The sequence below is a fragment of the Cervus canadensis genome, chromosome 22 (genome assembly GCF_019320065.1).
Source record: "Cervus canadensis isolate Bull #8, Minnesota chromosome 22, ASM1932006v1, whole genome shotgun sequence".
Lineage (NCBI taxonomy): Eukaryota > Metazoa > Chordata > Mammalia > Artiodactyla > Cervidae > Cervus > Cervus canadensis.
Window position 1 is genome coordinate 51,458,631 of NC_057407.1, and position 25,114 is coordinate 51,483,744.

A 25,114-nucleotide genomic window follows, 5' to 3' on the forward strand; every position below is an offset into this window, starting at 1 on the left:
TTGGTATTAATGTAAATAAAAATTCAAAGAATATATATATATTGCAATAGGCACTGAAAATCATTGTGATTTTATTAGACTTAGGAATTACTTTCATATAGTAAAAAAAAAAAAAAAATTACCAAAGTCAGGAACAAAGAGCTATCACTACAGATTTTAGACATTAAAATGATAGCAAGAAGGTATTATTCACAACTTTTTGCAAAAACTTCAAGTACTTTAGGTGAAATGGACAAAATCTTTGAAAGGCAAAAACTATACCAAAGCTAATTCAAGAAGGGATAAAAAACCGGAAGAGTTCTATATGTATTAAAGAAATAGAATTTATCGTTAAAACCCTTCCATAAAAACAAGCAGGGCAAGTAGGCCTCAATGGTGAATTCTACCAAACCAAGTAAGGTGAAACAATACAAATTCTACATAAATTTTTCAAAAAAGATGAAGAGGAGAAAACATTCTGTAAGGCTATAATTAAAATTATAATTATCACAACCTAATAATTAAACCAGACAAACACATCACAAGAAAACCACAGAACAATATCCCTCACAAACATAGGTATAAGAAAAAATTTAACAAAATTTTAGCAAATAGGATCCAACAATATGTAAAAAATGTAGTACACGACAACTCAACAAGGGCCTATCTGAAGGGTGGAAGGTTGGTTTAACATTCAAAAACCAACCAATGTAAGAAAAGGGGGGTCAAGATGGCGGAGTAGGAGGACATGGAGCTCACCTCCCCCATGAACACACCAAAAATACATCTACGTGAGGAATAACTCTCACAGCAAACTTAACTATACAACCAAAGCTACAGGAAAAATACCCACATAACTGGGAAGGACAAAAAAGGCAGTGGCAGGCGATCAGGTTCGGGACCTGTGAGGAAGAGAAAGTCCACAGGGTTGGACCCCTCGCCCTGGGGAGGGAGCAAGCTGACTCACGATAGGAGCAACCCAGGCCTGGGGTCCCGCACAAGGAGACAAGCCCCCTTGCCTGCGGGGAATCCCCTGAGGCAGACAGGAGGCTGCAGAAGCCTAGGCTGTACTTGTGAGGAGCTCGCGTCCTGGCTCGCCAACAATCAGGGCAGAGAGCCTTGCACAGTGGCTGCTGCCTCAGGCACTTCCCAGTCTGAAGGGGCGAACATCCCAGCCCTGCTCACTGCACAGCCTGGCGGAGACTCAGTTCAGTTCAGTTCAGTTCTGTCGCTCAGTCACGTCCGACTCTTTGCGACCCCATGAATCGCAGCACGCCAGGCCTCCCTGTCCATCACCAACTCCCGGAGTTTACTCAAACCTATGCCCATCGAGTCAGTGATGCCATCCAGCCATCTCATCCTCTGTCGTCCCCTTCTCCTCCTGCCCCGAATCCCTCCCAGCATCAGGGTCTTTTCCAATGAGTCAACTCTTTGCATCAGGTGGCCAAAGTACTGGAGTTTCAGCTTCAGCATCAGTCCTTCCAATAAACACCCAGGACTGATCTCCTCTAGGATGGACTGGTTGGATCTCCTTGCAGTCCAAGGGACTCTCAAGAGTCTTCTCCAACACCACAGTTCAAAAGCATCAATTCTTCGGCGCTCAACTTTCTTCACAGTCCCAATCTCACATCCATACATGACCACTGGAAAAACCATAGCCTTGACCAGACGGACCTTTGTTGGCAAAGTAAAATGTCTCTGCTTTTTAATATGCTATCTAGGTTGGTCATAACTTTCCTTCCAAGGAGTAAGCGTCCTTTAATTTCATGGCTGCAGTTACCATCTGCAGTGATTTAGGAGCCCAAAAAAATGAAGTCTGACAGTTTCCACTGTCTCCCCATTTATTTCCCATGAGGTGATGGGATCAGATGCCATGATCTTAGTTTTCTGAATGTTGAGCTTTAAGCCAACTTCTTCACTCTCCTCTTTCACTTCCATCAAGAGGCTTTTTAGTTCCTCTTCACTTTCTGCCATAAGGGTGGTGTCATCTGCATATCTGAGGTTATTGATATTTCTCCCGGCAATCTTGATTCCAGCTTGTGCTTCCTCCAGCCCAGCGTTTCTCATGATGTACTCTGCATATAAATTAAATAAACAGAGTGACAATATACAGCCTTGACGGACTCCTTTTCCTATTTGGAACCAGTCTGTTGTTCCATGCCCAGTTCTAACTGTTGCTTCCTGACCTGCATACAGGTTTCTCAAGAGGCATGTCAGGTGGTCTGGTATTCCCATCTCTTTCAGAATTTTCCACAGTTTATTGTGATCCACACAGTCGAAGGCTTAGTCAGCGTAGTCAATAAAGCAGAAATAGATGTTTTTCTGGAAATCTCTTGCTTTTTCAATGATCTAGAGGATGTTGGCAATTTGATCTCTGGTTCCTCTGCCTTTTCTAAAACCAGCTTGAACATCTGGAAGTTCACGGTTCACGTATTGCTGAAGCCTGGCTTGGAGAATTTTGAGAATTACTTTACTAGCATGTGAGATGAGTACAATTGTGCAGTAGTTTGAGCATTCTTGAGACTTGGGTCTAGCTAAAGACTGGGTTGGGCTAGTCAGACACACACCTGGAGTGGAATCCAGGCGGAGTCACAGAACCCACGGCCAGCATTCACACCGACGGCAGGTAGTTGGGGAGAGCGAGCTGGAAGCGCTACACGGTCTAGCTGGGGAGCACTTAGCGCGGCAGCTAAGTGCTGAACCCGAGGCAGACGGGCCCTGGGCGGTGGTTCACAGCAAGCCTTTTCCAGCCTGAGCGTTCTGTCTCCACCGTTCCACACCGCAGCTTACCGCTGGGGCAGACAGGTCCTGGGAGAAGACTGCCAGAGAGGCAGCCCAGATACCTCAACTCCTGCAGCCACGATGCCCCAGCCCTGAGCCCAGCCTACCCCACACCCAGCCTTGCACTGGATCTGGGACAAACACAACAGAGAAAGGGATGCCAACCTGGGCTGCCTCAGAGCGGAACTGCCGATGCCTACGCAGGTGGCACACAGGTTTGCTGTGACCGCAAGCCCTCACCTGCTTCAGCGATCAGCTCCTTTGATGCAGGACACACACGCAAAACAATGGAGCCTGATGGAACCAGACCTCAGAACTTCCACCTCGACTGCTGGGGAGCAGGCCCTGCCCGCAACAGGGCAGAGACAATGATGGACCAAAGAGCAAGTCCCACTGCACATCAAGTGCAGGCTCCAGATGCTATGACACACCATCACCTCCCTCTAGCAAGCAGACAGCAGACAGCACACTCTGAGGAAAGAGGTGGCTGGCATCCAGACCAAAAGCAGCCCTCACACCAAAAACCCGGACCTAACAGTCTACACATAGATGCTCCCACAGAAAAACAGCCCTTCAAAGCCACAGTGGACAGTTGTTTCTCCTAAATTCACAGAGACAGAGAACATTAAGTAAAATGAAAAAGCAAACCACTGTGAATTAAAACAAGAGAAGTCGAACTTCTCTGGTACTGGGAGGTCAGTGGTTAAGAATCTACCCGTCAAAGCTGGGGACAGGGATTCAATCCCGGGTTCACGAAGACGCCACACGCCACAGGGCAACCGAGCCTGTCTGCCACAGCTACTGAGCACAGGCACCGCCAGTACTGAAGCCCGTGCGCCCCAAGGCCGCTGCCACAGGGAGCCTGCACGCGGCAACCAGAGAGGAGCCCCGCTCTCCACAGCTGGAGAAAGCCTCCGTGCAGCGACGCAGACCAAGCACAACCACAAATAAATAAAAATTTAAAAAAACCAAGAGGCAGCTCCTGGAAGAATATCTACTAGACTCCAAGTTCAAAAATGAAACAGAAAAATGAATGAGTGATCTGGAAGACAGAAGTGAGATCAGCCAGTCAGAACCGCGGACAGAAAGACAGATGAAAAGAAACTGAGAGCACCGTGTGAGATTTATGAACAAAGGGGAGGCACGCCAGTCTACACGTGACTGGGGCTCCAGAAGGACGAAAGAGATGGGGGCTGAGAATGTATTTTAAGAGATTATGGGTGATCGGATCAAGATGGTGGGGAGGTAGGACGTGGAGCTCACCTTCTCCTACATATACATCAAAAATACACCTACATGTGGAACGATTCTCACAGGACATCTACTGAATATTGGCAGAAGACCTCTGACTTCCAAAAGGCAAGAAAATCTCCACACAGCTCGATGGCACACACACACACGAGAGAGAGACGGGGACAAAGGGATCCAGGCAGAACCTGCGCCCCTGGGAGGGAGCGGAGAAAGAGGAAAGGTTTCCACACACCGGGAAGTCTCCTCCCAGCGGGGAGACCAGTTGGGACAGAGGGGGTGCCCTGAGGAGAAGGCAGTAACCGGCTTGCAGAGGCCAAAGCGGAGAAGGCCAGCGCCTCCTGGCTCCCTCCAGCCCGAGCCCTCACCCGCTGGGGCGGGAGGGGTGGGTGCTTTGGCCCGGGCGTCAGAGGGCAGGCCTGGGGGGGACTGGGGTTGGCTGGGTGGGGTGAGCCACAATCGGGGGAGCACGGGGGAGGCCTGGGCCCCCAGAGAGGCAGGGCACCGCTGCTGGGGGCAGGGGAGGAGAGGGGCGGGCCGCCTGAGGAGCATCTTCCTCTGCAGGTGCTCTCAGGCAGCAGGGCCCCAGGGGCAGGTGTGAGCCGCGCTGCTGCTGCAGAGGGTCCCGCAAACAGGCACCAGCTCCCACCCTGACTTCCTGGGAGCACACGTGACCGCCACCTAGGGTCCAGGAGCCAGCCGCTTTCCCCTGCCTTCCTGGGAACTGCATGGGCCGTGTACCTGCACACCCCCTATCCAGGGCTCACAGCCAGCACACACTGAGGAAAGAGACCGCAAGTAACCAAACTAAAAACAGCCCTCGTGCCAAAAAAACATTAAACCCATACAAGCTGGGCAGGAGCACGCCCACATAAAAACAGCCCTCTAAGACCACAGTTGATAACTGTTTCTCCTAAACTCACAGAAAAAGAGAAATACAAGCAAAATGAAAAAGCAGAGGAGCCACTCCTAGTTAAAAGACCAAGAGAATCCCCTGAAGGAACAAACTGGAAGCAGACCTCTTCAGTCGAACAGACACCGAGGTCACAAAGGAGATGATGGAAATACCGAAGGAGTTAAGAAAGACTATCAACAGAAATGCAGATTACTGTAAAAAGGAACCAGAAACTATAAGTAGCCAAGAAAAATTTATTTGCTGAGATGACAGCTGAGCTAAAGGCAATGAAGAGCAGAATGAATAAAGTAGAAGAAAGAATCAGTGATCTGGAAGATAAAATTATGGAAATTACCCAAGCAACACATCAGACAGCAAATGAAAAAAAAAAAAATGAAAGGAATATAACAGACCTATGGAATAGTCTAAAGTGTGCCAATATATGCCTAACATGGATTACAGAAGGGGAAGAAAGACAAAAGGAGACTGAAAATATACTGAAGAATTATGGCTGAAACTTCCCAAACCTAGAGAAGGAAATAGATATCCAGATATAGGAAATACGGAGGTCTCAAACAGACCTATACCAGGACATATTATAATAAAAATGGCAAAAGCTAAAGACAAAGGGGGCTCTAAAGACAGCAAGAGAAAAAGTTCATCATAAGGGAACCCCTATAACGCTACGGGCTGATTTCACTACAGAAACACAGCCGGCCAGAAGGGAAGGGCAAAATACATTCAGTCTTGAAAGGGAAAACTCTGCAACCTGGAATACACTAGCCACCCACCATGATCACCATTTGGAATAGAAGGGAAAAATATTGAAAGATTTTCTTTAAACAGAAAAGAAGCAAGAAGTTATAGAAAGGAGGAAATCATAATCATAAAGTAAATCATTTAAACTAGCCAACATACAGATCAAAAAGAGAAAAAAAAAACACTATTTATGAAACTAACAATAAATACAAGGAACAGCAAAAGGATAAACATGAAGATGTAAAATAGGACACGAAAATCATAAAATACGGGGAAGGAGAGTAAGAAAGTGCAGATTCCTTTTTTTTTTTAATTTGGAATGTGTTTGAGCCTATATGACATCAGTCTACAGCAAGCAGATATAAGAAGGCATTAACATACTTGAAAAACCGGGCATCCATGAGTCAAAAACTTACAATAAAGCCACAAAAACCAAAAAGAAGAGAACACAAGCATAAAAAACAAGGAAAACATCAAACCACAGGAAGAAAAGTAAAACAAAGGAAAGACAAAGCACAAACTGGAAAACAAGGTTTAATATGGCAATGAATACATGTGTATCAATAATTACCTTAAATGTCAATGGACTGAATACGCCAATCAAAACCCATAGAGTGGCAGACTGGATTAAAAAAAAAAGCCTACAGTCTGCTGCCCGCAAGAGAACCACCTTTAGGGCAAAGGACACACACAGACTGAAAGTGGAGGGATGGAAAAAGATATTCATGCAAGTGGAAATAACAAAAAAGCTGGAGCTACACTATTTATATCAAACAAAATAGACTTTAAAGCAGAGGCTATAAAGGAAGATACAGGACACAAAATAATGATAAAGAGATCAATACAAGAAGAGAGTTTTACACTGGTCAACATATATATATATACACACACATCTAACATAGGCGCACCCAAGTACATAAAATAAATACTAATGGACATAAAGGGAGAAACTGACGGGAAAACAATAAGTTTGCAGTAGGAGACTGCAACACCCCACTGACATCAAGGGACAGATCTTCTAGACAGAAAATCAGTAAGGCAACAGAGACCCTAAATGATACAACGGAACAGACAGATTTAACTGATATTTTCAGGACATTATATCCAAAAGCAAACAAACAAAACACACAGAATACACATTCTTTTCAGGTGCACATGAAACATTCTCTGGGACTGACCACATACTAGGGCACAAACCTCACCTCCACACATTAAGAGCACAGAAATTATTTCAAGCATCTTCTCTGACCACAATGGCACAAAACTACAAGTCACCCGCAGGTTTCACTGTGACAAAGGGCGCAAAGCCTGTGACCTCCCGATAAGCAAATAGCCAACACACTCCCTGCACCTCCATGAAACTACTAAGCGGGACCTCTGCGACCGGGCTCAGTGTTAGAGGAAAAGCTACAGTCTTTAGTGGGGCAGTTCGCCACCTAGAGTCTGTCCAGTCCCTGCATGGCTGGGGATGGGCCAAACGAAAATCTGTGAGATGTAGCAAAAACAGTTCTTAGAGGAAGGTTCATAGTGAAACAGGCATTCCTCAAAAGATAAAAAATCTCTAATAGACAACCTAACCTACCACCTAAAAGAATTAGAAAAAGAAGAACAAAAAAAACTAAGGTCACCAGGACAGAAATAATAAAGATCAGGGAGGAAATAAAGTAGAGATTAAAAAAACAACAGAAAAAAAATCAGTAAAACCAAGAGTGGTCTCGCAGACATAAAGGTTTTGAACCTCTCTTTTCAAGGAGAAAGAAAAACATAAAAACAGACTCCAGCTGTAAGCCATTCTGGAAAAGGCAAAACTATGGAGACAATAAAAAGATCAATGGTTGCCAGGAGTTTGGGAGAGAGAAGATAAACCCACAGAGTGTTTAAGTTTTTATGAGCAGTGAAAATACTTTGAATGACATTATAGTGATGGATGTCCGACATCATATTTCTGTCTAAAACAGAACACACAGCACTATACACTTCATTAAAGCTAGCACGAAGGAGAACTGCGCACTCTGGTGGGTATGATGGGTCGATATAGTTCATCCTTGGTTTAAAAAAAAAAAAGTACCACCCTGTTAATAATGGTTATGCAAGTGAGGGTCAAGAGTATATGGGGAATTTCTGTACCTTTCTGTCAATTTTGCTATAAACCTAAAACTGTTTAAAAAAAAAAAGTCTCAAAAAGAATTAACACTCAGGGTAGACATTTTTGGCAAAATTTTTATTTCACTTTTACATACATATACATGTTATACACACATATACATGTGTTTTTGTTGGACTGATATAAAATGTATTTTTTTTTAGACCAAAAATGTTTGCAGGCCACTGTAGTTAAATTACACTGGCAAATAAAAGCACAAATTAACCTCAAAAAAAAAAAAAAAAGGAAAAGAAATCAACCACAAAAAAAGAAATTTAAAAAAAAACCAACGATTACATGAAGACTAAACAACGCTCTACTAAAAAACCAATGAATCAATGAGGAAACCAAAAGGGAAATTAAAAATACCTTGAGACAAACAACAATGAAAACACAACCATATAAAACTCTATGAGATGTAGCAAAACCAGTTCTTAGAGCAAAGTTCATAGTGATACAGGCATTCCTCAAAGATGGAAAATCTCTAACAAACAACCTAACTGACCACCTAAAAAAATTAGAAAAAGAAGAACAAAAAAACCTAAGTTCAGGAGGACAGAAATAATAAAGATCAGGGAGGAAATAAAGTAGAGATTAAAAAAACAGCAGGGAAAAAATCAATAAAACCAAGAAGAAATGGACGACTTTCTAGAAACTTACAGCATACCAAAACAGAATCCAAAAGAAATCATTTGAACAGACTCATCACTAGGAGTGAAATAGAATCTGTAATTTTAAAACCCCCTACAAAGAAAAGGGGAAGACCAGACGGCTTCACAGGTGAATTCTACCAAACATACAAAGAACTTACACATTTCTTCTTACACTGTTCCAAAAGATTTAGGAGAAGGGAACTCCAAAGAAATGCTATGAAGCCACCATCACCCTGATTGTTGTAGTTTAGTAGATAAATGGTGTCTGACTCTTTGTGACCCCCTGGACTGCAGCCTGACGGGCTCCTCTGTCCATGGGATTTCCCAGGCAAGAATAATGGAGTAGTTGTCATTTTCTTCTCCAGGGGATCTTCCCAAGCCAGGGATCGAACCCCCATCTCTTACATTGAGGGCAGATTCTTTACTGCTAAGCTACCAAGGCAAGCCCATCACCCTGATACCAAAACCAAAGATACCACCATTAAAGAAAATTACAGGACAATACTGTTGATGAATATAGATGTAAAAATCCTCAACAAAATATTAGCAAACCAATTCAACATATAAAAAAAAAAATCATACGTCATGACCAAGTGGGATTCATCCCCAGTTCATAAGGATGGCTCAACATACACACAAATCAATCAATGTAATACACATCACTAACAAAAGAAAAATAAAAAACCCAAGGATCATCTCAAGAAATAAGGAACAAGCATTTGACAAAATTCAACATCCATTCATGATAAAACTCTCACCATTTATGACAAACCAACAGCCAACATAATACTCAACAGTAGAAAAGTTGAAAGCCTTCCTGTTAAAATCTGGAACAAGACAAGGATATCCATTCTCACCACTTCTATTCAACATATTAATGGAAATCCTAGCCTCAGCAATCAGACAAGAGAAAGAAATAAAAGTAACCAATTTGGAAAGGAAGAGGTAAAACACTACCTGCAGATGACATGATACTATGTACAGAGAACTTTAAGATTTAGAGTTGGTCCATAAAGAAGGCAGAGTGCCAAAGAATTGATGCTTTCAAATTGTGGTGCTGGAGAAGACCTATGAGAAATGAAAGCCATCTCATGTTCTGGGATTAGGATATTGTTAAAATGGCCATACAACCCAAAACAATCTACAGATTTAATGCAATCACTATCAAATGATCCATGACATTTTTCACAGACCTAGAATAATCTGAAAATACATATGGAAGAATAAAACAACCAGAATTTCCAAAGCAGAATTATAAAATCAAAGTAGGAGGCACCAGATTTCGGACAATACTACAAAGCTACACTAAAGAAAACACCATGGTATAGAAACAGACATATGGATCAATGGAACAGAGAGCACAGAAATAAATCCACACACCCATGGTCAACATCTACTTCTGCTTTACTGACTATGCCAAACCCTTTGACTGTGCGGATCACAACAAACTGTGGAAATTTCTTCAAGAGATGGGAATACCAGACCACCTGACCTGCCTCCTGAGAAATCTGTGTGCAGGTCAAGAAGCAACAGTTAGAACTGGACATGGAACAACAGACTGGTTCCAAATTGGGAAAGGAGTACGTCAAGGCTGTATATTGTCACCCTACTTATTTAACCTCTATATGAGTACATCATGAGAAATGCTGGACTGGATGAACCACAAGCTGGAATCAAAATTGCCGGGAGAAATATAAATAACCTCAGATATACAGATGACACCACACTTACGGCAGAGAATGAAGAACTAAAGAGCCTCTTGATGAAAGTGAAAGAGGAGAGAGAAAAAGCTGGTTGAAAACTCAACATTCAGAAAACTTAAGATCATGGCACCTGGTCCCATCTCTTCATGGCAGATAGATGGGGAAACAGTGGAAATGGTGACAGACTTTATTTTGGGGGGCTCCAAAATCACTGTAGATGGTGATTGCAGCCATGAAAGTAATAGATGCTTGCTCCTTGGAAGAAAAGCTATGACCAACCTAGACAGCATATTAAAAAGCAGAGATATTACTTTGCTGACAAAAGTCCATCTAGTCAAAGCTACGGTTTTTCCAGTAGTCACGTGTGGATGTGTGAATTGGACTATAAAGAAAGATGAGCGCCGAAGAATTGATGCTTTTGAACTGTGGTGTTGGAGAAGACTCTTGAGAGTCCCTTGGACTGCAAGGCAATCCAACCAGTCCATCCTAAAGGAAATGAGTCCTGAATATTCATTGGAAGGACTGATGCTAAAGCTGAAACTCCAATACTTTAGCCACCTGATGCAAATAACTGACTCACTGGAAAAGACCTTGATGCTGGGAAAGATTGAAGGTGAGAGGAGAAGGGGACGACAGAAGATGAGATGGCTGGATGGCATTACTGACTCAACGGACATGAGTCTGAGTAAACTCCATGAGTTGGTGATGGACAGGGAGGCCTGGTGTGCTGCAGTCCATGGGGTCGCAAAGAGTCGGACATGACTAAGTGACTGAACCGAACTGATGGTCAATTAATTTTCAATAAAGGAGGCAAGAATATAAAATGGGCAAAGTCTCTTCAGGGGTGTTGGGTAAGTTTGCAGCTACATGTAAATCAATAAAGTCAGAACACACCCTCCCGCCATGCACAAAAATAAACTCAAAACGGCTTAAAGACATAAATATAAGACATGACACCATAAAAATCCTTGCCAAAAGCACAGGAAAAACATTTTCTGACCTAAATGTTTTTCTCAGGTTAGTCTCCCAAGCCAATAGAAATAAAAACAAAGATAAACAGAACTGAATCAAACATCCACGCTTTGGCATAGCAAAGAAAGCCATTATTTAAAAATTAAAATTAAAAAAAAAAGGAAAAGACAACCTAAGGAATGGGAGAAAATATTTGCAAATGATGTGACCAACAAGGGCTTAATCTCCAAATTATACAAACAGCTCATATAACTCAACAACAAAAAACAAACAACCCAATCAAGAAACGGGCAGAAGACCTTAACAGACGTTTCTCCAAAGACATATAGATGACCAATAAGCACATGAAAAGATGCTCAACATCGCTAACCATCAGTCAGTCAGTTCAGTTGCTCAGTTGTGTCCATCTCTGTGACCCCATGGATTGCAGCATGCCAGGCTTTCCTGTCCTTCACCAACTCCTAGAGCTTGCTCAAACTCATGTCCATCAAGTCAGTGATGCCATCCAGCCATCTCATCCTCTGTCGTCCCATTCTCTTTCTGCCTTCAGCCTTTCTCAGCATCAAGGTCTTTTCCAATGAGTCAGTTCTTTGCATCAGGTGGCTAAAGTATTGGAGTTTCAGCATCAGACCTTCCAATGAGTATTCAGGACTTATTTCCTTTAGGATGGACTGGTTGGATCTCCTTACAGTCCAAGGGACTCAAGAGTCTTTTCTAACACCACAGTTCAAAAGCATCAATTCTTCGGTGCTTAGCTTTCTTTATGGTCCAACTCTCACATCCATACATGACCACTCGAAAAACCATTGCTTTGACTAGACAGACCTTTGTCGACAAAGTAATGTCTCTACTTTTCAATACACTGTCTAGGTTGGTCATAACTTTTTTTCCAAGGAGCAAATGTCTTTTACTTTCATGGCTGCAGTCACCATCTACAGTGATTTTGGAGCCCCCAAAATAAAGTCTGTCACTGTTTCCATTGTTTCCCCATCTGCCTGCCATGAAGTGATGGAACTGGATGCCATGATATTAGTTTTCTGAATGTTGAGTTTCAAGCCAACTTTTTCAGTCCCCTCTTTCACTTTCATCAAGAGGCTCTTCAGTTCTTCATTTTCTGCCATAAGGATGGTGTCACCTGCATATCTGAGGTTATTGATATTTCTCCCAGCAATCTTGATTCCAGCTTGTGCTTCATCCAGCCCGTTTCTCATGATGTACTCTGCATGTAAGTTAAGTAAGCAGGGTGACAATATACAGCCTTGACGGACTCCTTTCCCAATTTGGAACCAGTCTGTTGTTTCATGTCCAGTTCTAACTGTTGCTTCTTGACCTGCACACAGATTTCTCAGGAGGCAGGTCAAGTGGTCTGGTATTCCCATCTCTTGAAGAAATTTCCAGTTTGCTGTGATCCGCACAGTCAAAGGCTTTGGCATAGTCAATAAAGCAGAAGTAGATGTTTTTCTGGAACTCTCTTGCTTTTTCTAAGATCCAACAGATGTTGGCAATTTCATCTTTGGATCACTAACCATCAGAGAAATGTAAATCAAAACTACAAGGTATCACCTCACACTGGTCAGAATGGCCAGTATCAACAAAGTCTACAAACAATAAATGCTGGAGAGGGTATGGAGAAAAGGGAATCTACACTGTTGATTCTGGGAATACAAACTAGTACAACTACTATAGGAGGTGAGTGTGGAGGTTCCTTAAAAGCTAAAAACTGAGCTACCATGTGACTCAACAATCCTACTCCCGGTCTGTGTTCAGGCAAACCATAATTTGAAAAGATACATGGACCCCAGTGTGCATCACAGCGCTATTTACAATAGCCCAGACATGGAAGCAACTTAAATGTCCACTGACAACGGAATAAAGAAAATGCAGTGCATGTATACAACGGAATATTACTCAGCCATAAAAAAGAACAAAATAATGCCATTTGCAGCAACATGGATGGGCTTACAGATTATCATACTAATGAAGTAACATAAAGACAAATATTGTATGTTACCACTCATTTATAGAATCCAACTTAAAAAAAAAAGGATACAAATGAACTTATTTACAAAACAGAAAGACTCACAGATTTCAAAAACAAAGTTATGGTTACCAAAAGGGAAATGTGGGAGAGAGGGATAAAGTAGAAGCTTAGGATTAACACACACTACTATATATAAAATAGATAACCAGTAAGAATTGCTGTATAACATACAGAATTCTACTCATTCTTTAATACCTCATATGGGTAAAGAATCTGAAAATGAATGAATGTAGGTATAACTGAATCACTTTCCCACACACTTGAAACTAACACAAAACTATAAATCAATTATAATCCAATAAAATTTAAAAAAAAAGAAAATGCAATGATTGAAAACAAGAAAAATTATTTTCAAATTCACCTACCAATGCAGGGGACAAAGGTTCGATCCCTGGTCCAGGAAGATCCCACATGCCACGGAGCAAAGAAGTCTAGGCGCTACAACTACTGAGCCAGCGCTCCAGAGCCTGCAAGCCACAACTACTGAGCCGATGCACCGCAAGTATTGAAGCCTGCATGCCCTAGGGCCTGTGCTCCACAACAAGAGAAGCCACTGCAACGAGAAGCCTGGGGACTGCAAAGAAGAGTAGCCCCCACTCTCTGCAACTAGAGAAAAGCTGCATGTAGCAACAAAGACCCAGCGCAGCCATAAATAAATAATCTTTTTTTAAAAAGATCCTACGGAGAAGGCAATGGCACCCCACTCCAGTACTCTTGCCTGGAAAATCCCATGGACGGAGGAGCCTGGTAGGCTGCAGTCCATGGGGTCGCGAAGAGTCAGACGTGACTGAGCGACTTCACTTTCACTTTTCACTTTTATGCATTGGAAAAGGAAATGGCAACCCACTCCAGTGTTCTTGCCTGGAGAATCCCAGGGATGGGGTCGCACAGAGTCGGACATGACTGAAGTGACTTAGCAGTAGCAGTAAAGTCTACTACTACTTTATTTAGAGGATAGGTGTAAGTGAGAGCAGGAGAGAGTGGGGTAGACACGCCTGTCCCTGCTTTCCTCATCCCATCTGGACCCTTCTTTGCCCTTGAATCTATTCCTCCCTTTCCCCAGCAGTCTATTTATTAACTAGCAAGAGGGCAAATAAGGGATCTTCTAGGATTGATTTTGCTAATTTTTTTGAGGATACCGAGCACCATTTCACCATATTCTGTACCCTTATCTGACAGTCCCTCCCAGAACTGAGTTTTCTTTTCATCCAGGGTTCAGAAGGAAAAACAAAAAACAAATCATATCGTCATGCACCAATAAAAAGTAAGCTGTCCAGATGGAAATAAAATCTAATTAGGCAATAAAAGTAGAAATTGTGAAAAAAAAATAAAATAAAATAAATAAAATAAAAATAAAAAGAGCCCAAAAAAGAAAAAAAAACCATCTTCATTTATAGGCAACATGACTGTCTACAAAGAAAATCTGAAGTAATCAACAAAGAAAGCTACTAAAACTAATGTGAGTCTATTCAAGTTGCAGGATGAAAGATTAATGTACAAAAATCAATCATATTTTGAGGACTTCCCTGGTGGTGTAGTGGCTAAGACTCCATGTTCCCAATGCAGAGGGCTGGAGTTCAAGCCCTGGTCATTTGAGAACTAGGTCCTACATGGTGGCGTGACTTGTAACTTGTAACATATGGCAACTAACAGATCCCACACACTTCAACTAAGATCCAGTGTAGCCAAATAAGTAAACAAATTTTTTTTAAAAAACAGGAAAACATTTTTAAAAACCAATTATATTTCTATTTACCAACAATGAACGATCAAAATTTGAATTTAAAATGTCATTTACAATAATATTTCATAACACTTATGGAGACATATGACAAAAGATGTGCACAATTTGTACATTGAAAACTCCACAGCACACTGAGGGAAATCTAAAAAACACCTAAATATAAGGAGAGATAAGCCAGGCTTATGAGTTCAAAGGCTTAATACTTCTAAGATGTCAAGTATCTGCAAATTGATCTATGGATTCACCATCATCTTAATCAGGATCCCAGCAAGCTTTTTTGTAGAAATTGACAAGATGGTTCCATAATTTATATGGAAATGCAACTAACCTAGTATAGCTAAAACAGGTTTGAAAGATAGTTAAGTTCAAGGACTAATCAAGCCAGATTTCAAGACTCATTATAAAGCTACAGTTATCAAGACAGTGTGGTCTACTGTAAAGAGAGACAATTCGACCAATGGAAAATACTGAGAGTACAGAAATAGTTCCATAATTATTTGGACAAATAATTTTTAACAAAACTGTAAGAGGCAATTTGGTGGGAAATGGGAGGTCATTTCAACATATGGTGCTAAGAACTGAATGTCACAGACCAAAAAAAATGAGTTATCAACCTACACCTCACACCATACACAAAAAACAAGTCAAAATGGATCACAGGTCTAAACTACAAAACTTCTAGAAACATATGAGAAAACCTTTATGGCCTTGAGTTAGGCAAAGATCTCATATGTAATAACAAAAACATGATTCATAAGAAAAATACTGATAAACTGAACTACCTCAAAATGAAAAACTTCAAAAGACAGTTAAAAGAACACAAAGGTCAGCCACAGACGGGGAAAAAAAATTTGCAAAACATATCTGATAAGGGATTTATATTCAGAACATATTAAGAACTCTCAAAATCCAGTGGTAAGACAATAAACAATATAACGAAGAAAAGAAAAAAAAGGCAAAACAACCATCCAACCAAATATTAGAACAGACATTTCAGCAAAGAAAATAAATGGATAGCAAAAATCACATAAAAAGACACTTAACAGCATTAGTCATTAGGGAAATGCAAACTAAAACCACAATGAGATACCACTGTTCACATCCACAGGAATGACTAAAATGACAAAGACTGATCCACCAAGTATTGGCAAAGACTTACAGGAACTGGAAGCATCACACACTTCCGGTGGGAATGTAAAATGGTACAATTTTTCGAGAAACATTTTGCAAGTTTCTTAAAAAGTGAACCACACACCTATCAAATGATCTACTCCATTCTACTCCTAAGAAAAATGATGGCATGCATCTTGCACAAAAACCTCTATAACAGCTTTATGTGTAACGGGTGAAAATTGGAAAAACCCAAATGTCCATAAACAGATGAATGAATAAACTGCATTATATGCCATACAGTGGACCACTACCTATCAATAAAAAGGAATGAAAAATTACTGACACACATAACATGAGTGACTCTCAAAAACAATCATGTTAAGTTATAGAAGCCAGGCAAAAAGGAGTACATGCTGTATGCAGGTACATATAAAATTTTAGAAAAAGCAAGCTAACCTACAGTGACAGAAAGCAGAGATGAAGTAAAGAAGGGGTGGGAGGAAGGGAGTGATGACGAAGGCACATGAGGAAAATTCTGTGGGACACGAACACATTCATTATCTTGACTACAATGTTAGTTTCACGGGTATATTCATAATCTAAACTATATCAAATTGTATACTTTAAAGATGCACAGTTCATTACAGCTCAATTAAATCTCAATATTTAAAATCAACAGGATTTCATATCTAAGGATAGAGCAGGAGTTACAGAGAACATATATGCAAGACCCATTAGAATCGAATTTCAATCTAATTACTACTGTATTTCCAGTGCTTAAATCAGTACTTGGTATAGCACAAGCTCAATCAACAACTGTAAACAAATCGCACCCCTCGCACCACAACGAGAATACACGTGCAAGGGTAGGACAGGGGCCAAGACTGGTTCTAGGCGATTACAACCCAACACTGACGCCGTAAGGAAATTCTTCTCCAGTCATGATTCTTTGATTATGTTTATCATTGTTTCTCACAGTAATCTGGCCTCAAGTGTTAAAAATTTATATAGATACTGACACAGGTTTCTGCTCTAAAATTCATGGTAAACCAGTGACATTCTTAGCCTTACCGGATAGTTTTGTTACCCACGGCTCTATTCCAAGTGCCCAAAGGAGAATGTGTTTGACAGTCCCCACTGCCAATCCACATCTTCACATTTATTTTAGTTTCTTCAGTGGAACCACTATCAGATTTATGTTTTCTGGTATAAGTTATCTTAGGACCTATTTGGTACATTTAAGCTTCCTGTTAAAACAGACTCAATCTATTCCACTGATTTACAAAGCTTTTGAAGAAGCAGAAAATTTTTCTGATGATCTGAATTTTTTTATTTAAAAAAAAACAAAACCACCTCTGTGTTCCATAACACAGACGGAGTGTTTTGATCCTTAGAAGATATCATGAATTGATTTTCTTAGCAATGGTGCAGCAGATGTTCCAATTACAAATTCCAGTATTTGCAATCACTACACACTGTACATTCTCACTGGAGGTCTGTGATTGATCATGCTGGTATGGTTAAGTTTCCAAGAGGCAAAGACCATTCCAAGATTCTAAGGGGCAGTGTGTGTGTCCTAATTTAGCCAACCTCAAACAACACTAGAGGCCACAAGGGTAAAGACATACAGGTTTAATTATGTCCTATCTCAAAAAAAGCTCAAAGCACATGCCCTTAACAGTGGAGTAATAACATTTCCAATTAATAATGGCTATCCAGGAAGAGGTGGGCAAGCATTTGGCTGGATGGGGTATATTGCTAATGAGAACGAAGTGAATGTGATAACCATATCCCATTACGGGTAAGCAAAATCCCAGGTTATGGTAAAGAATTTTTTGAAAGAATTATTTTGTTAATTAGTGTAATTTACACAACAAGGTAGCCGTGATTATGAGAAGGCACCTACGAAGATGGGAAAGTGACGAAGAGGTGAACTGATATAGTATGATTATGTGCCTGGGACTGTGTACATGTTACTTCCTGTGACACCCGTGACATTCCCAGGAAGGAGCTGTAACTGCCTCCTCTTACAGAAGACAGAGCTGACAGCAAAGTGAAGCAACCTGTCCCGCGGCCACAGCTATGACCACACTGGAGCTCTCGGTTTCTCGTTCAGGCCTGCTGGCTCCAAAATCGTCATGTTCTCATTACTCTATGCAAGTTACACAGGAAGATGCCAACAGAAGAAAAGCAAGTCATATGCTTGGCTTATTTTTGCTGATGAGAACGCCAGCTAAAAGCTGCCATGACAGACTGAGGCACAGTGGACTGACTTACTTCAAGGAGGAATCTCCAACGCCAATACACCCCCGCAAGCTCAGCTTCCTCAGGAACCCACCACATCGCTTTGAGATGTTTTCCACCACTCGACCCTTCAATGGAGAAAGTTGGAAAAAATCTTATTCATGCTGCTTATCTAACAGCAAAATAACCTGAAGTATAGGAACTAAATATGTATTTCCAGGTGTAATAGACGATATTTTAGAACATTCTTCCAACACTCCACTTCTGCTCCTTGTGTATAAAGGGACTGCAAGCACTAAAAAAATGTTTTCAATTAAAACATTAAGTCTTTTTTTAAAAAACGAAACAACTAAAAAAAAAAACATTAAGTCTTTTTTAAAAATCACACACTACTCTTTGAATGTCTCGACTCTGGAGGTAGGCCTCCCCTTGCCAGGGCTCACGGCTACTCCACAAATTCTAAGGCTTTTTGAGGTCTGCTATGGCAACACTGGCTGCTGGGCAGAGATCTAAAACAATGTTGCTTAAAAAAAAAAAAGAAAATCTATTTAAGCTAAACAGTACCACTCTCAAAATATGAAAATGCATTGTAAAAGCTAGCCTCTTCTTCTCAGCAATCCCCTATTTAAACACATTTGCTTTTGAAAAGGTAACTTTGGCAGATATATGAGAACACTGACTAAGCACTTCCACTTTTTCAGGCATGATTTTATTACTTTCTTGTATCTGTTAAGGCTCATTTAATATTCACAATAACTGTGCAGACTACTCTTCCATGAACTAAGGAAGAGAATGTCTGAAATACAGGAAATCCCTTGGGATGTCTCTCAGTATTAATATGCCCTAGGATTAAAGTCAACGGGAAACTGAAGCCAGTCCAAAGAGGACTGTTCATGGCTTTGGGAATGGCCGTTTGGGTCACTCCACCAAGTGAGGAACCACAACCAGCTGAGGGGCTGAAGACAAGGAGAATACAGAATGTGTGGTAGAAGGTAGTTCTAAGTGCCAACTCTGACCACATGACCAGTTAGAGAGATTAGGACTATAACTGTTGTACTTTCTCCCTATTTTGTTATGAATGTGTGTGTACAGAACAAACGTATTTCTTTCTTTCCTCCCTTATCCCCTTTCTGTGTGATATAAGATGTACTGACTTTATGTCATAGTATTTAAGTTCCTTCAATTCTGCATTCAAGTACTGAAGGCACGGAGTGTCAAGAAGAATGACACTCTAGGACTCTACCTCCTCTTCTGAGGAGGGGCTTAAGTGTATTTTTGATTGTACACTGGATAGCTGAATCACATTAGGTGGAATCACGAGTTCATACTGTCTTTATGTGGAGACAAGTATGGTTTATGGACATGCCTGTGGGTGCACGTTGACAAGGGGTGAACTCACGATGATTAATTTTATGGTCAACAGGACTGGGACAGACAGCCAGCCTGTGACCTGGCCAAACATCACTCTGGGTGTTGTCTGTGAGGGCTTCTGGATGAGATTAGCATCTGAATAGCAGGCTGAGTAAAGCAGATTGTCCTCCCCAGCAGGGGTGAACAAAGCAAAAAGCGCTGACTAAGAGAGAAATCCTGCCTGATGGCTGAGCCAGACTTTGCTCTTTTCTGGCCTTTGGACCTGGGCTGAAACATCAACTCCTCCTGGGTCTCGAACCTGCCAGCTTTCAGACTGGAATTCACACACTGGCTCTGCTGGCTCACAGACCTTCTGACTCAGACGAGCTCTCCTGGGCCTCCAGCTTGCGGACGGCACGTCTGGGAACTTCTCAGCCTCCATCATCATCTGACCCAATTCCTCATAAGGAATCTCTACATCTGTATCTATATACACACACGAAATCTTATTGGCTCTGTTTTTCTGGAGAATCCAGACTAATACAGGGTGGATTCAATACCTTCATTTTGCAAATAAATAAAGTAAATGGTTAAATTGCCAATATTGCACTTCAGTGAGTAGCAGAGTTGGGGTTTATAACAAGTTTCTGTGACTCTAAAAGCTGTGTCCTCTGCATGATAACCACACCCAGGAGGGAGCAAACACTGAAAAGGCCATTTTGTTTCATTTGTAATACTATCGTCCTTACTTTACAAAAGAGCTACCTTGACACTGAACTCTAAGCAGGAAGGGTCCACTAGGACACATCAAACCACAGTATTACAGAAGCAAGATTCACACAGGCTGGCTAACTACTTAAGTTGAAAATCCAAATTCTGACATTGCTGGTGGCTTTATCTATGCTTTCTTGAGTCCTACCTATGTTAATAATTAGTTTTTGAGCCAAAACTCCAGACACCTTTAAAATAAATTTGTCAGTGGGAGGGGGAAAAGAAAAAAAAAAGACTATGACTTGGAAATCCAAGATAAATATCTAAACACTGAATAAAACTGCAAAAACAGCTCCATACCAACGTCTACAAATAGAGCACATCATTCTGTTTTCTCCATTTCAAGTTAGTCACACTTATACAAACTTCCTATTCTTCTGTCTTTGGAGTAGAAGTTTTTATATTGGAATAAAAAAATTACATTTAGAATTTTCTGTTCCAATGTTTCTAAATAAGAGAGAAAAAAAAAAGCAAATCCTTTTCAAAGGCAAATTCCAGTCAGGGACACTCTGTAATAGCCATCAGGATGCCATAGGCAGGCATTTTAGAAAGAAAGGCATGACAGAAAAATAAGGCCTAACAGAGGAGTGCTTGGACTTATGACTTTCAGATAAGACTATTTGGTTATTTCTCATTTCTGGCCTCACGGGCTCTTTAAACAACCATGAAGACAACAAAATGTTCAGCTTTCAAAGGTCTGGAGAAGGCTAAACATCAGGGAAAGGACACTTATTCAGGAGACAGCGATGCCCAAGGAGAGGCCCGATGCACACCTGCCACCTGCATGTGCTGTTCTGCCTTTTCTTCGAAATTCAAATCATGAAATCCACTGTTCCAGGTATCTACTCTCTCTTCTTACTAGGTGAGTGACCTTGGGGAAGGTATTCAAACTTTCTGCGCCTCAGTTTCTCCCATTTGGTGTTTCTAAGAAGGCTAAACTAACTAATACACAGAAAGTACTTAGAACAGTACCTGGCACACGGTGAAAGCTCTTAGTACACCAGTCCTGCTCCTTGGCACTTTCCCTCTTCTCTCAACAGATCCACTTTTGTCCCAAAGAAATGAACCTGAGACCATGAGTTTATCCAGGGGATGCTTTGCCTGGGTCATCACCCAGAGGTGCTATTTAGCGTCCACGGTTGGTGGTGGTTTAGTCGCTAAGTCGTGTCCGACTCTTGCAACCCCATGGACTCTAGCCCACCAGGCTCCTCTGTCCATGGGATTCTCTAGGCTAGAATACTGGAGGGTTTGCCATTCACTTCTCCAGAGGATCTTCCTGACCCAGGAATCAAACCTGGGTCTCCTACACTGCAGGCAGATTCTTCACTGACTGACCTATGAGGGAAGGACCAGTTATTTGTCTACAGGAGGCCCCATACTTGGTTTAGAATTCAACCTGGATTCACAGTGGGAGCCCAAAGAGGGGACTAATTAGTATTAGACTATATTCTTCACAGGTAGCTCTCTACACGTGTGGTGAGCCATGACCTGGTCTCTCCTTTAGCAGAAGAGGGGCTTTCCTGGTGTGGGAGATCTGGTTTCGATTCCTGGGTTGGGACGATCCCCTGGAGAAGGAAATGGCAACCCACTCCAGTATTCTTCCCTGGAGAATTCCATGGACAGAGGAGCCCGGTGGGCTACAGCCCATGCGGTGGCAGAGTCAGACATGACTGAGCAATTAACACTTTCACTTTAGTGGAAGTACTCAAGTATTTCTGCAGTGCATTTATACAGCTGCAGTCAGCTAAAACAGTGAAGTCAAATAATGCACAAGGTAGTGATATTTACTTGAAATAGCATTTTTTTCCTTGGCATGCTGTGTGGCATACAGGACCTTAGTTCCCTAACCAGGGAACTGCATTGGGTGCACAGAGTCTTAACCACTGAACTGCCAGGGAAGTCCTGAAATAGTATTTTTTAACATCTGAATTGAAAAACTTTTTATGTGCCTTCCAAAATGCTGCAGTTTGGAAAAATCAAAGAAAACTGAAGAGATGATTTAAAAAAAAAAACCCACAGGAAAAAATGTTTACAATTTTTTTTTAAAAACAATGACTCTCCTTTGCCCAGAAGAAATGACCACAATTTTGGGGATTCAATATTCTCCTCAACATCGCTAAGTAAACACAATGAACAAAGCTCTATAGACTGTCAGTTCGAAGGGGAAATATATGTCAGCATGTTTGGGAGGGGCACTGTTGTAAGCATTAAGTCTGGAAGGAGTTTTAAAGAATCCCTGACTCAGGGACCAGAGTTCAAGCCAAGAATTAGAGTTTATCTTTCCCGGGAGCTTGGGAAAACCTGAGGCCCCTGCCCCCCACCAAGCTCGGAGCACAGCAACCTGTGTGGAGACAGAGTGTGGTCGACTTGTGCTCAGCCCTGCCTCCTGCAGCGGCGTCTGCTTCACCGGTGTAGACGGGTCCAGGGCAGGCATCACCGACTCGATGCACGTGAGTCTGAGCAAACTCCGGGAGATGGTGAAGGACAGGGAAGCCTGGCAGGCTGCAGTCCATGGGGTCGCAAAGAGTCGGACACGACTGAGCGACTGAACAACCACAAAGAGACAGGCAGGCAGCAAGTGACCAGAGGAGGAGGTGACGGGCCTCCACATCTGGCCACTAGTTCTTGGTAACACCATCTCCCTGTTAAACGTGTTTCCTTATCCATTAAAAAAGACACAAAATATATAATAAAAACATGTGAACATGCTACATGAGTAACTGATTTAAAACACAATTCCACTACACTGAGTTGACTAAACTAGAAATCAGTAAGGTTTTACTAACAATGGGCAGATAATAAAACTTTAGCATCTCTAGACCCTTAAAATAGTACTCTAGACAGTTACTATGTGTAATGCTCTTTTTTACTTCCCTGTTTCTTTTTGGTTAGAAATGCGTATTTAGTATTAAAGTTGTTTTAAGAACAATTTTCTCATTTGATCTGGTTTACTATTCTTTTTTTTATTAATAGTTTATTAATAGCTTCCTTATTAGTTTAACTGGCAGATATACTCAAAGGACTCAGAAGAAAAGTGACATCATATTACTAACCGTTTGCCAGGTTAAATCTTTAACCTAGGGAGCTTTGAGTATTCTTTTACATTCCATATTTGGTTAATTCGACACAAATCAGAACTCCCAACTCTAGAAAGGCTCAAGTGTATTCAAATTAAGCAGGAAAATATCTAATCTCGATTGCCTAAGAATTCACAAGCACTGTGCTCTCAAGCAGGGGAATAAGCAGTATTGAATAGTGTTGCTGTTTAGTCACTTAGTTGCTAAGTCATGTCCAACTCTTTCCTGACCCCATGGACTACAGCCCACCGGGCTCCTCTGTCCATGGGATTTTCCAAGCAAGAATACTGGAGTGGGATGCCATTTCCTTCTCCAGGTGGTTTACCATTCTTAAATGAAGACATTTACATATTTCCAGGTAAATATACCAGAATCCTGGAATTATAAAGGCTCTGAAGATTACTTCCGTGCCTTATTTTATAAATAATAAACCCAGGGCACTGAGAGTACGCGCCTACGTGGCCGAGCTGGAGGGACAGCTCTCTCTCCAGCCTCCCTCCTGGGCTCGTGCCCCTGCCGTGTCTCCATTCCTAGCGCTGAATCAGAATTCTCAGCGGAGTTCTCAGATCAGTAAACATTTGTCAAGAGTCTCCCAAGACTAACACACTGAACCAAGTTTTAATGATACAGGTGTGAGGCTTTGAAAAGCTGAGTGGTAAAGCTCAGACGGTAAACATGAATAAGGTGGTAAAGTAAAATTCTGTTACTGATAAAAGCAAAAACACAAACAGAATTTTGGTCTTGAAGTATGCAAATACCTTCCAGGTGTTTTTCTTCTCTATTCCACCTTGGCGGCTTAATATTAAATCTAAACGTGATACACAGAAGGGCAAGAAAGAGTGAGCAGTTGACTTATCTTTTAAAAAAATCTTTAGTCTAAAACTGGTTAACTTACCTCTACATCTGTTTGAAAGTTGAAAAGGTCTATTCTTTGCCAGTTGCTTCCATCCAGAGCTAAGATGTTCCAAGCCTGGGAAGTTGGGAGGGATGAGGGTGAAAAAGATAAACTTATTGAGACTGTTAAAGTCTTGATTCAACTTTTCTATTTCCAAACATTTATTCTTAATAGATATTAAGGCAATAATCAAATGTGGAATTATGATAATACTGTTATATAAAATATAAAAGATGACATTTTAATTTTTAACTGTTTACTTGAGTGAAAACTCATCTTCATTCTAATAAAATGATTTTTTAAATTTATTTATTTTTTATTTCTTTTAATTGGAGGCTAATTGCTTTGCATGATTATTTCTTGATTACAAATCTGGTTAATACTCTACCTTGGAAATCTGTGCACATCGGCACAAAGTTACTATATCCAAGAAGGAAAATATTCTAGGAAGAAAGGGGAAAAAGCACAAAAATGAGATGGTATTAACATTTTAGAATATTTATAGTTGAAAGATAAAATCTAGTGTGCCATCTGCATATTAATAATTTTTTCAAGATTTCTCAATTCATAATACACAAGTGCACTGTAATTTTACCTCACTATTGTGAAATATTAAATGTTTGCACATTCCAAAGTTGTTCGAGAAATATTACACAAATTCCCTGAAACCAGAACTCATTAAACTTTTATTTCTCTTGTTCTAAATCACAGACATGGGACAGTAGGTCATAACTTGTTCTATTCAA

General features: G+C 41.1%; 1 protein-coding gene across 7 annotated transcripts in view; it reads right to left on the minus strand.

Annotated features, from left to right (window-relative positions):
- Positions 1–25,114, minus strand: part of FBXL2 (F-box and leucine rich repeat protein 2) — a 117,647-nt gene that overhangs the window by 14,859 nt on the left and 77,674 nt on the right. For 4 of the 7 annotated variants that reach the window (XM_043443495.1, XM_043443499.1, XM_043443497.1 and 1 more), the window contains exons 4-5: positions 24,757–24,811; positions 24,369–24,443 (exon numbers count right to left, since the gene is read on the minus strand). Coding sequence is in view for 1 of the 7 variants with exons in the window: in XM_043443494.1 (XP_043299429.1) it covers positions 18,309–18,403; positions 21,369–21,506 (233 nt within the window). In the remaining 6 variants the exon portion in view is untranslated. Of the gene's footprint in view, positions 1–18,308; positions 18,404–21,368; positions 21,956–24,368; positions 24,444–24,756; positions 24,812–25,114 lie in introns of those variants that run through there. The other 3 variants (XR_006264708.1, XM_043443494.1, XM_043443498.1) reach the window with 2 other exon arrangements.